This window comes from Ostrinia nubilalis, chromosome 2 (genome assembly GCF_963855985.1).
Source record: "Ostrinia nubilalis chromosome 2, ilOstNubi1.1, whole genome shotgun sequence".
Taxonomy (NCBI): domain Eukaryota; kingdom Metazoa; phylum Arthropoda; class Insecta; order Lepidoptera; family Crambidae; genus Ostrinia; species Ostrinia nubilalis.
In genome coordinates this window covers 11,861,756-11,875,223 of record NC_087089.1, presented here as the reverse complement: position 1 = coordinate 11,875,223, position 13,468 = coordinate 11,861,756, and the positions used below count along the sequence as shown (strand labels likewise).

Below are 13,468 nucleotides of genomic sequence, written 5' to 3'. Positions count from 1 at the left end.
AAAAAGTATGAAAACGTCATATTGCAATCACATCTTCACATCGCGTCGCACTCACTCCAGCTAAAGACAAGACTAATCAACAGTTTAGTTTAAATCGTCCACTGGTGAATCCGGGCTTCATAATAAGATAAAAACTTTTTTAAAATTGGATGTATAATATGTATTATAAATGTATTATAAAATATAATAACAAATGAAAGTCGTTCTGTTTTTGACTGCAGATACACTTGTTTATCAGCCAGCAAAGTGTTTTAACGTAGGTACTAACTACCTATAGTTAAAGCCAATCACACCATCTAGGGAGTTAATTAAATAACAGCATTATCTCGGCAGCCGGGCTCTGTATTGTCAGAGTTGGGAATCTTCGACTTACCTTGTTTGGACCTTGGTTACTCATTCAAATTTCTTTGGGTTAGTTTCTGTTATGTGCAACAGCTAAATCCAATCAAAATAAAGCTAAATCCAATCAAATTCTTAAAAATCGATGGAATAACTCAGGTATTTGCAAATAATTAAAATTAATTGTCAAAAAGCACTTCAGTTCAACAAAGAGGACTTAAAATTCTAGTACCGTCACCGTTACGGACACAGTTTAATTTTTCCCCAACAAACTCATCTCCCGTGTTCATTAGTTAGAATAGTTCATCATCATGCTTCCTTTCAGCCCGAACCTCGAGTAATATCCCGCCTCGCCCGTCGCCCTAGTTCCCTCAATAGATTGCTGTAACAATACATAAGAACTAATTTGCGCCGGTCGAGGAAAGAGTTTCATCGAAAGAAAAATTGGAGGATGGAATAGTTTTGCTGTTCGTAGGGCTGCCTCTTTAGTAACTAGGTACAATACAAGAGGCATACTGGCTTGCGCGTGCAAATGCAATTATTAGTGAAAAGTGGCTTGAAAATACATAAAACCTCATACGTTCACGTTCCGTGAACGGAAAACAGTGGAAGCACGCTGCTGTAATGACAAGAGATTTCATTTTCAGTTTTTATAATATTATTCTTTAAAAGTTACATTGTATATTTTTCCACATAATAAAAGATTAAAGATGACACTTGATTAAATCTTCTAACTACGATATGATTCAAGATCAGGAGTTTGAAGTTGATCAGATCTTTTAATTTATAAGAAGAATCCTTCATAAATTGGACACCCTGCGGACCCCTAGAAGAAAACAAGGAAAACAACTAAACAAGAAGTTTGTAAGAAGAACATACCAGTAGATTAAGCTGAGTTTAGATGAATAACGCCTAGCTACGTTCAAGTTAGGTACCTACTTAGATACTGAACTCTGACAAAAAATAAAAAGACAGATTTAAATTCTCATTTTCATTTTAAAATTTATTCTAATTTTAAAGTTCGATTCTTCTAGCAGGCGGCGGCGGCGGCGGCGCGGGCGCGCTGTAGTGGCGCTCGTAGATGGCGTCTCAGAAGCGCGCGCGCTCCTCCAGCAGCGCGCCGCGCAGCCGCAGCGTGCGCGCCAGCGACATGTGCGGCGCGCCGCCCGCGCCCGCCGCCGGCCACGCGGGCAGCGCGGAACCCGCCGGCACCGGACTCCTGGGAACAGGCAAATAATTATGTAGTTTAAGTAAATACTGAGCGTTAAAATGTTTGGAATTCAATTGAGGATAGCTTACCCCGTTGTCATAAAGTTAAGCCATAGTTCTCTCATAACTTTCTTCATGTTTTTCAGTTCTTCAGAGATATTGCTCTCGTCACTGCTTTGCCAATTATTTTCATCTCCATCAAATACAGCCTTGCTTTGAGCACCATGAGTTGCTCCTCGCACGTTCTTGGTATATGGTACAATAGGCGTAGAGTCTTCTACAAAACTGTATTCATACAAATATATTTCATCGTGCCCTGCTTTCACGTGCATGTTCACAGCTCTTAAAGTAGGATACGTAAAAAATAAATCAGACAAAATCTACGTATGACAATACCGATTCTTCATCTGCACTAACTGGTTTATTACCGAAATAAAACTCTTTGATTTTTTGGATGACTGCTGCTTTTTCATTTTCACTTTTAAACTGTAAGTCTTGCGGTAGAAAAGCAGAGAAGTTCTCATTCATTTTATCTTTCAAAAAGTTAAATGAATGGATTCGCATTAAACCCTCCATTCCAGTAAAACCGTACAGTAATGGTACTTTTCTATAGTTTCCATTCTTTAACCCACTTACTCCTACCAGGCGTTATAACACCGCTAAAAAGTAGTTCGGAATATCCTCTTTTTTTTTTTTTTTTTTTTTTTTTTTTATGTGATAGGAGGCAAACGAGCAAACGGATCACCTGATTGTATTTTCTCTTCATTACGAATCAAGCTGTAATTGAGTATGTTCGATATCGCATATTTGCTTTATTTTGTTAGTTTTTTATTATTTTGAATTCTGTTGTTTAGTTTTGTGCAAAAACGTCTAATAAAAGGTAAGATATTTCATAAACTTGCTAGTAATACCTCAGATTATACTAGTTATTATTTTATGTACTACTGTTAGCTATAAAACTATAAACATATGTTTTTGAAAAGCTTTACATTTTTGAGACTTTTTATGACAAAATTACAATCGGTGTTTTAACACCTGGTCGCATAATCGACGTCTAACCTGTATATTTATTAAAAGTTTAGGCCACGATATAAAAGACCGCTGAGACTTCACGAATTGTAGACGTATTAGAAAACATTGACGACGATGCTCAGATACCGAATTACATAGCAATTTTACCACCAGAAAATGCTAATACAGAACCAACGGATGAATATTCTGGTGAAGAAGACCACGTTACCTTACAAAATCTTCCAGGTTAGCCTGGTTCCGTTTATCTAACTATAACCTGGAAGATTTTGTAAGGTAACGTGGTCTTCTTCACCAGAATATTCATCCGTTGCTTCTGCATTACTACTTATAGCGTGTAAGTTTTCTATTGCTATTTTTCGTGAACTCCAGGTTCTCAACTTAGAGCCGAGGCAGAAGTACCTACAGTACAAGTCTTCTTCAGATAAAGATGATAACAGTCCGATCTCTGAATTTTTTAAAGTAAGACGAAATGAATCTAACGATGTCACCAATGCAGTTAGTTCTTCTGCCATGAAAGTACCTACCGCAATCACAATTACAACAATGCAATATAGTGCAAGTACCTTCTGTGAAAGTTCTGTGCCAAAGTCATACTCCGAAAGAATATTTATGAAGAATGGCGCCACAACCAGGGTCCACGGAGCTTACATCCCTATGTACTACTTTACTTACGAGTACTACACGCAACTGACATGTAAAATTCGCAAGAAAAAATCAATTTGGTGTAAAATATGCGCCACGTACTAAAGCATCCTAGGCTATGATTTATGTCTCTACCATCCTCCTACCTCCTCTGAATAAGATTTTGGTATTTTTTTAATAAATCAGTATAACTTACAACTCGTTTTTAACTCTTGAACCTAACAAAATCATAGTATAATTTTTTCTCGTAGTAGTAGTCCATTCTCCGACCAGGTGTTAAAACACCACCCATTTTCCGGCTTTTCCAGTTGACCAAGAATTTTTCTAATATTTTTCTGTGGACACTTGACCTCTATTTAGAAACATACTAAAAATTTATAAAAATTGACAAGTATAAAAAGTTTCAGGAGTATCTGGGTTAAAATATTGTACGGGGACTCGGTGAGGAAAGCACCTTCCGTATTACGCTCTACACATGGTGAGAACACAAAAGTGAAATTAGTTCTGTCAAGAAAGGGGTCCGATGTCAACACGTCATAACTCGCTGTAGTATAGAACTCTTCCAAAGCGTACACGTCATCTACGTTTTCAAAGCCTTTGGATCTAGCAAAGGTTTTTGCATTTTCTAGGGGATCAACTTGAACTGAAAAATTGGCCAAGTTAGATCCACTTTCTGGAATTACTTTGTTGAATAAGCCTTTTGTAATGGGCGAAATCATTAATAGATCTACGGCTGAGGATCCGGCACTTCCGCCTGCGATGGTCACATTTTCTGGGTTTCCCCCGTAGCTTGCAATATTGTTCTTGACCCAATGTAAAAGAGCTACCATATCTTTCATTCCAGCATTTCCTGGTGCCTTTTCAGTGCCTAAACAAAGAAATCCGTATATTCCGAGGCGATAGTTGAATGTTACTACAATGACTTTTTTGCTTCTTACCAAGTTTTTGGGAGATACCATATTTCCAAAGCCAATTTGGAATCCTCCCCCGTGAACATAGACGAGGACTGGTAGGTTTTTTTGGTCGGTGTCAGGGACGAAAACATTTGCTATTAGAGCGTTTTCCTCCCTGAGCAAAGTGTAGTAAAATACCATTGTGACATGTTTCTATTATACTTATGCATCACAAATAAAGATTTTGTATTTATATTTGTATTTTATTCAGTGCGACCTACACACACAACTCATGTGACAACTGGACGGCTTCCTTGTTATGTCAGCAATAGAAGGCTTTTTATTCTAGAGACATCCTAAACAATGGGGCCCTTAAGGCGCATCTAGCCTGGTAAACTGGAGGCACGTCTAGCCTCGTCATACTAAGTCATAGTCATAGTCCAAGGCACATCTAGCCTAATAAACTGGAGGCGCGTTTAGCCTCGTTATATTTAGTCATATTCAAAAGCGCATCTAACCTGATAAACTGGAGGAGTGTCTAGCCTCGTTATACTAAGTCATAGTCATGGTCATAGTCATAGTTATAGTCAAAGTCAAAGCCAAAAGTCAAAATATCTTTATTCGTTTAGACTAATTAAAAGTACTTACAAATGGTCGAATATTTTGTTCTTAAGGAGCCTCTACATGTCTCCTACTTACTCATAGTCAATGGGGCATCTAGCCTGATAAACTGGAGGCACGTCTAGCCTCGATATACTAAGTCAGTCATGGTCATAGTCATAGTCTAAGGCGCATCTAGCCTAATAAACTGGAGGCGCGTCTAGCCTCGCTATACTAAGTCTTAGTCATGGTCATAGTCATAGTCATAGTCTAAGGCGTATCTAGCCTGATAAACTGGAGGCGCGTCTAGCCTCGTTATACTAAGTCTTAGTCATGGTCATAGTCATAGTGATAGTCTTAGTCATAGTCTAAGGCGTATCTAGCCTGATAAACTGGAGGCGCGTCTAGCCTCGTTATACTAAGTCTTAGTCATAGTCATAGTCTTAGTCATAGTCTAAGGCGCATCTAGCCTGATAAACTGGAGGCGCGTCTAGCCTCGTTTTAAAAATAACTATTTCATGCATTAAACGAAATATTCATACGTTTTTCTACTTAAACTTTTAAAATCAATTACTTTTTTAACCAAATAAATAAAAACGTATCTTATGAGCTGTAGATCACGTACCACTTCTGAGTTGAAATGAAACACTCTTGTAGGTTGTTTAACTTGTATTTCAGCACCACTGATTTACACAATTCCGACATTATGACGTCAACCTAATAGTACCTCTCGCTTCGAACGCTCAAATCGAACTGACTGTCCAGCGGCATGCCAGCGATAAGGTAACTTCCCCTTCCATCAGTGAAAGTCGACCGGTTCAAAACGACTTATCGACGGCATGCCCCGGAACTAGTCAAATGCAATACTTATTAAATAATTAGCTGTTTTTTAATTTTTAAAATACTAAAATAAATACAATAAAAATCTAAAATAATTAAATTAAATAATAAATATGAAATAATTGGATGTAATACAAAATAAATTCTAAAATCATTCTAATGTCTGCAAAATGCCTAGGAAGTAATCAAATAAAGTATTTTAATTTAATAATGGGTTTTTGGGTTCTTCTAAAATACAATACAAATACTAAAATTGTTGCAATAACTATTTAAAAGTAACCAATAATCGTATAAAATACAATATAAATTCTAAAATCATTACAATAATAACCTAGGAACTTTAAATAACAACATTCAAAATACCTAGGTAAATGTGTGAATAAGTAAAATCAATGAATGTAAAGTGTGATGGCAAATCATAATTTAGGAATTAAAACCAGGAAAATTGATCAGTGAGTTTTATTTACAACACCTATTCATATTCAATATTAGGGTGCATTTCCACTGACGCGAAGCGAAGTAGTAATAGGTATGTACCTATCAATTTTTTATTACGTCTCTAAATAAATTGCGTAGGCATAACGAAACCGTAGATATTGAATTCCAATTTCTATCCTTTTTTAAATTTCTAGTTTAACACGGATGATTCGCCTCGGTTCGTTGGAAAAGTCCCCCGCTATTACACTAATGAAAATACACTTATTTACCTACTTATGTGGCTAGATTTTGTTTCTCCCAGCGCGTAGTACCTATTAACATGACGTAACATCGTACATACTCACGAGTGATAATTTTTGGTAACGTAGGTTTAGTGTAATCTAACCTTTATGTGTGTGAAGTTGTGAACGTTGAATGAACGCGCGCGGCCATTGTTCGTACTCGTATGAATGAAATGAGTAAAGAAAGAGAGAGAGGCAGTGAGTGAAGACAGGATGGTTGTAAAAATAATATCTTTTTTTTGTTAGGAAAAGTAAAAACAAAAACTAGCCTGAATTTTTTTTTAAAAACACTTGGGTTGTATTTGTATGATTTTATTAGATGCGTTGGTAAAGTATGATCAGTATAAAAAATAACACCTTACATAAACATTTTATTTATTTAGATTATACATAGAAAACACCCAGCCAGCCACTCGTCACAGAAATTAAAATTCATCATTTCAATTTCTGCCCGGCCGGGAATCGAACCCGGGACCTCTCGGCATAGTAGTCCGTTCTGAACCACTACACCAAACGGCCGACTGTTACTACTATTATCACCACTGACTTATTGACAGAGCCTAAACCGCTGGGCTAGACATAGGGCTAGAGATATTTAGCACATAGGTTCCTTAAAAGCTCTAGGGGTCTAAGAAAAGATTTTTCAAAATGTAGCCCATAAGGAGGTGAGACGGGGTCCCCTAAGGGGATGACGTTGAATCGAATTGATTGAATTGATTGATCAGTGAGTCATGACTGTCTATTAAACATATAATTAATTGATCCTTGCTTATTGCTCGCATCAAGTCATAATATTGAAATATTATCTTGTGGATTCCCGCGTGGACTTTGGTCGGATTAAGGAAAGTCAAAAAGCACGCTCTTCATCCGTTTCACCTCCTTCGAGCTTCTACTTTCACGGAAAAAAGTATGTAGCCCTTGTATTTCTCTAACGCCCATTCTCTACTTAAGATTATTTGGTTATTTGTCACAGTACCTCGGTACATTATATTTAATATCTTAAAGGGCCAGCGCAAACCCAGTCTGTCGTCCCTCCATACTGTATACCTTTTATATACAACATTATTTAAAAAAAAAAAAACAATACTGAAACCTCTTTAGCAAGTATTACGGAGGTAAGACTTGTACTCCGGTAATCTGGTAAACCGGGTTAGACCGGGTACAGTTAAATACTACCCCCCAAATGATAGCTTTGTAAAGAATAAAACTACATTAATTGTAGTAAAATAATAATCATTTATTTCATATTACGATAATAGTTAGGACAGCATTAGCGTATTATTTTTCAGGGGGGGGACTGGCCCCTGGCATTCCATATCACAGTGGGCGGGGGCCCAACATCCATCAGAGCTCACAATTTTACAAAAATTATAATTATGTTTTAAAGTTCGGAACGCCTGGCAGGCGGCGGCGGCGGCGGCGCGGGCGCGCGGTAGTGGCGCTCGTAGATGGCGTCCCAGAAGCGCGCGCGCTCCTCCAGCAGCGCGCCGCGCAGCCGCAGCGTGCGCGCCAGCGACATGTGCGGCGCGCCGCCCGCGCCCGCCGCCGGCCACGCGGGCAGCCCGGAGCCCGCCGGCACCGGACTCCTGGGAACAAAGTTTAAATAAAATCTTTCTATTCTGATTAGACTGGTGGGTGTGAAATTCAATTAACGCCCGTATTCATAAACGATGCTTGCTTAAGTGAAGCAGCAAATCGTACGCACAGCATTGAATAGAGCTCTGTGACTGGTTCATGTGTCACCCTGTGCGTCCACGTGCACTGTGAGACCTCATAGTAATGTTTGTGAATACGGGCGTTACAAGTTAAAGTTTGAAAAACGACGGACAGTCATTTTAGTAAGTAAAATGTATTTAGTAAATACATGTGCTGAAAAGTCACAACTACATAGTTGTATAATCTATTGTAAAGAGAACTTACCCCGTCATCATAAAGTTAAGCCATAGTTCACGCATTAGTTTTTTCATAGTTCTTAGTTCGTCAGAGATATTACTCTCGTCTTCGGAAGGCACATCAATATTACTTCCATCAAGTACAGCGATGGTTTGAGCACAATGTGTAGCTCCTCTCACGTCTTGTGTATGGGGTACAATAGGCGTAGAGTCTTCAACAAAATTGTATTCATACAAGAATATTTTGTCATGTCCTGCATTCACGTGCAAATTCAAAGCTCTTAAAGTTGAATAAGTGAAATATAAATCAGACATAAAATTAATATAAGACAATACAGATTCTTCATCTGCACTAACTGGTTTTTTGCCAAAATAAAACTCTTTGATATTTTTAACAACTGCTGCTTTTTGTTCTTCACTTTCAAATTGTAAGTCTTGCGGTAGAAAAGCAGAGAAGTCTGCGTTCATTTTATCCTTCCACGTTTCAAATAGATTTAATCTGAATAAGCCCTCCATTCCGGCAAAACCTAACAAAACTGGCACTTTTCTATAGTTGCCGTTCTTTAAAATGTTGTATGGAGATTCAGTGAGGAAAGCACCTTCTGTGTTACGTTCTATACATGGTGAGAACACGAACGTAAAGTCAGTTCTGTCCATAAAAGGGTCTGATGTTAGCACATCATAGCTTGCTGTAGTGTAGAACTCTTCCAAAGCGTACACGTCAACTACATTTTCAAAACCATTCGATTTTGCAAAGATTTTTGCATTTTCAAGTGGGTCTACTTGAACTGACCAAGGGGCTAAGTTTGATCCACTGTCAGAAATAACTTTGTTAAATAACTCTCTGGTAATAGGCGAAATCATTAACAAATCGACGGCTGAAGAGCCTGCACTGTACCCTGCTAGGGTGACATCTTCTGGGTTTCCCCCATAACTTGCTATATTTCTTTTGACCCAATGTAAAAGTTGTACTTGATCTTTCATTCCAGCATTTCCTGGTACTTTTTCAGTGCCTAAACAAAGAAATCCGTGAACTCCGAGGCGATAGTTGAATGTTACTACGATAACTCTCTTGCTTCTTGCTAAGTTTTTGGGTGTGTGCAGATTTCCAAACCCAACTTGGTATGCTCCTCCATGCACGTAGACTACCACTGGTAGTTTCTTTTGGTTGGTATCTGGTACGAAAACATTTGCAATAAGACAGTTTTCCTGTTTGGTCTTATTTTCGAAGGCAACATGATGAAGTTCAGCTTGAGGACATATTATGTTGTCGTCAACAGCTTCCAAAGGTTCTAACCACGTTGAAGCAGGAAGAGGAGCCTGAAACGAAATAATAGACGAGTTAGTATTGCATAACTATGCGAAGATTTTTTAACATACACTTTTATAGGAAAAAAGCCCTTGACTATTTATATTATGATGGTGATATCAATGATTGAATTTTTAGTATGGCCTACTTAATCGTACTCGTATTACTAAAAAATCAAAGACTAGCTTAATAGGTTCTAAGTTAATTGCTCCTGAGAAATGAAATGATTGCAAAGGTTATTATTATTACATATCAATAAAATATGTATTAATCCAATATTTAAGGGTAGTATTTAACTGCAAGTCAAAAAATCATCCTTTTGCATACTAAAAAAAATCCGAATTCTAAGCAAAAATACTGATTGCACAGCAAAATAATTACCTCAAAATATTAAAATCTTAGCAGCAATTTAAGTTCGTGACGCATTGCTGTTTATTTAAAATTGAAGCTATTTTATGAATGCATAGCTAATAATAACTTGCGCACAGTAAATGTACATCATTTATTTTAAAAATTACTCTCAATTTTTCTATCGTGCACTGCAGTTTATCTTAATAAAATATAACTTTATTTGCCATAATAATCGAACGTCCAAGCTTGCGTTTTTGGCCAATAGGTATATTTTTGGCCTCTGCAGGCGATGTGACATACTTGAGTCGAATTGCAAGCCCTATAAATGCTCGCATAATATACTTTATTTAAAAAAAAACAGGTACATTTAACATTCATCCTGCATTTTTTTAAATCCATCTCGCTTGTACACATTACACCAAGTCCGGCGACTTGGTGTCGGCGGCCTTATTTCAAACGAATCATGTCACCGTTTTTGTTTGTCGGCGAAAAGTCGCCGACTCATGTCCGTGGATCGTCAGGACTGCATTATTGAATGGCATTAAGTGTTAGAAAAGAGGCAAAATAGATTTTTAGTTCAACTTTTAGAAATAATGCTATTACAAAGAACATTATTTTGATTTTAAAATTATTATTAAAGCCGAACAAGTTCTCTGAAATTTTGAGATATTATTGTTGAGCAACTTTTAAAATGCATATTATTATTACAAAACATGTTGCAAGAATAGTTATATACATATATTGATATGAGGGTGAATTTCAACAAGTGCATATTTTTGCCTAATTTTGGTGGAAATTGTTATTTGTGTATTTTTATTCTTTAATTATAGATCAAATTTATTGGAAACTTATACTGTTTCTAAAATGATTAAGACATTAAATTTTGTCCAGTAGTTTTTTAGATTTTCCTTACACCAAAATTAAGAGAACACCAAAATTTATATTAAAGCACCAAAATTAGAAAATATGCTGTCAGTCGGTCATATCTTAGTGCCAAGCTCAAGAAATGGTTTTAAATTTACCAGCACCGACTCCAAAAATATTAATCATGGTATATTGTCCTAATAAATAAATAACGACGTACTTATTTTCTACTTTTAAGTGATTGTTGGCGTCGGTTTTAATTTTTTTGTTTAAATTATTTTTTTTCATGCTTTTTAGTTGATTAGTCCTTGTTATTGTCTCTGAAGAGGGACAGTACCTATGTTTAATGTGATTAAGACTATAATTTTCCATTTTGTAATGGAAAATTATAGTCTTAATCACAATCCAAGTGTAAATAATCTTCCTAGCAAAATACAGGCTCCCTACTTTAAATATCGGCAACTAAAAAGTATCAATGTATCATGTGTCAATGTATGTATCAACAAATGAGTATTGAGTATCATCTAACTCCTAACTTATGTTGTTTGACCTTTCATCATCAGCTCATCTTAAATACCTGAAATAATACAACTGTATGTACATACGTACCTAAAATATTTAAAGAATTATCCTCCAACTCCTAAGCGTTAAGGAGTTTTACCTTCCATCATCACCTCATCAACATTAGATGATGACTACTTGAATAACTTTAGAAAACGTATTGCATTCCTACAAAATTTGAGGTTTACTCTCGATTTCCCTAGGATCCCATCATCAGATCCTGACTTGGTGACAATGGGACCACCACATAAGTGTACCCTATAGAACAAAAAAAGAATTTTGAAAATCGGTTCACAATTGACGGAGTTAAGTCGGTTAAAAATGCTTTGGTGCACCACCAAAAACACCAAAATTGACTCACCAAAATTAGATTCTCGTTGAAAAAGCTAAATTATATGAAATCTGTTTTAAATATAACAATAACATTTTAAACACATGGTATGAAAACAGTTCCTTTACATTATACGAGGAATTCAACTAAAAAGAATAGCTTAGAAATCTTATACAAAAAGACACCAAAATTGCAGAATTGTTGTCCGTTTAAAAAAAAACAACACATTTACGTTTTTGGCGGGAAGACGCAGAGGTCTTGCACCCGTCTGCCGTCACTGCTCGCGGGGGCGGTACTAAACCTAACGAATGATGGGAGTGTTTAAATCCTGTTTGATCTTTAAAGAAACTGACGAGCTATTTCATTATTGACACCAAAATCATAAATTTTTCGCGGACAAAACTTAAGGACGTGACTTAATCACAGTTATTTGGGAAACTTGTTTAATTTGATAATCTTAGATAATAGATAGATTGTATAATCCAAAAATATACTTTTTCCCTAAGTTCTGTTTTGATCTTCAGCTAAAAAAATACATATTGTAAGAAATTAAGGACGTGGACACTGCACCAAAATTAGAAACGCTTAGTTCAATTATTTTTTGTCGAATTTGTAAAAGAAAATACTCATTAATAATGTTGTCCTCAAAATGGAACCTCTGTATATTTTCGTGTAAAAAAAAATCAAAGTTCTATGTCATAAAAAACATATGATTTTCAGCTACGCCGCTCAAAAAATGTGTTTGGGAAATTGACCCATGAGTATCACTGATGTACGTTTTGGTAAATTTGCTGTGCAATTAGTATATTTGATGAGAAAATAATATTTTTGCACATCAAACAACATTTTTGTTGCGCGTTTGAGAAAAAAATATAGTACCTACACTTTTGATGTGTATTTTCGTATTATTTCTAGTACTAGTTTTGTTAAACAATTTGTTTATTTGCAATGAAATAATTTATTTGATGTAAAAGTTAAAATTGATGAAAATAAATTGATATACGATAAGTTATTTGATGTGCGATTAATAACATCCCAATATTTAATTGTTATCTAACACATTTAAAAAGCAGTGCCCAGGAAGTGGTATGCAAAATGTTACAAGGAAAAGTGATTACAAAATTTGCGTTCAGCTGACGTGTGAATCATACCATCATACCTTGAACTTATCAGCTCCCGTAGGCGCTGTGGCATAGGGGATCCCGTAAAAGACGAATATGCTGTCGCCGGGGTCCTTGTAGCCCTTGACCGGGCCTTGCGGGCTGCGCACCAGGCGCGCCTCGCGCTCGCCGCCCTCGCCCCGCGCGCCCAGACACAGGCACAAACACAGAACTAGCTCCACACTCCTCATGTTGACGCGTCACGCGACTGCAACACAAGCGTACATCGAACACTATGATATATTCCTCGTATCTTATCTGTATGTTCCAGCTAGTTCATAAAATAAGAGTTTATCGATGCTCTAGTGATAATTAATATTGTGCACTTCAATAGAGTAGCAAATGAAGTCGTATCTTCGAATAAAAATAATAATAGCCTATGTTCATCAGAAAAAAAATAGGGAACTAAGTAATTAATGCTGAGATAAAAAACAGCCCAGTAGTTTCGGAGCATATTCACCACAAACATACAAAAATATAAAAAATACAAATCTTGAAATTCCATTGTCCACCGTGTCTCTTTTTAAACACTCGACGTAGGCAAAACGAGTGTGCTTCAAATACGCACCATTGAAGCTATTTAACAGAATAACAAAATAATAAAAATACAAAATATGATTCCTGTTTATAATATTAGTATAGAAATACTAACTAATAGAATAAAAGCCGAATCGAACAAATTTTCCTGTGTGCTGCTAGATGTTCCAGTAATTGACAAATAAAGAA

At 36.5% G+C, this 13,468-nt stretch overlaps 1 protein-coding gene and 1 pseudogene across 1 annotated transcript; both read right to left on the bottom strand.

Moving 5' to 3' along the window:
* Positions 1–1,353: 1,353 nt before the first annotated feature.
* On the bottom strand, positions 1,354–4,584 carry LOC135083967 (esterase FE4-like; annotated as a pseudogene).
* Positions 4,585–7,345: 2,761 nt separating this feature from the next.
* On the bottom strand, positions 7,346–12,978 carry LOC135083956 (esterase FE4-like). Its single transcript, XM_063978722.1, has 3 exons — positions 12,742–12,978; positions 8,195–9,486; positions 7,346–7,860 (listed from the first exon to the last, which is right to left on the bottom strand). Exons 1-3 carry the CDS (start codon positions 12,931–12,933, stop codon positions 7,656–7,658), a joined length of 1,689 nt encoding a protein of 562 aa, XP_063834792.1. The 5' UTR covers positions 12,934–12,978; the 3' UTR covers positions 7,346–7,655.
* Positions 12,979–13,468: the final 490 nt, after the last annotated feature.

What these genes read in the sequence shown, in the direction of transcription:
- LOC135083956 (XM_063978722.1), bottom strand. Translation starts at nt 12,933, where the DNA reads ATGAGGAGTGTGGAGCTAGTTCTGTGTTTGTGCCTGTGTCTGGGCGCG. An exon ending in CGGGAGCTGATAAGTTCAAG is followed by an intron (nt 9,487 to 12,741) that starts GTATGATGGTAT and finishes ATTTCGTTTCAG; the next exon opens with GCTCCTCTTCCTGCTTCAAC. An exon ending in CTTAACTTTATGATGACGGG is followed by an intron (nt 7,861 to 8,194) that starts GTAAGTTCTCTT and finishes CTTTGTTCCCAG; the next exon opens with GAGTCCGGTGCCGGCGGGCT.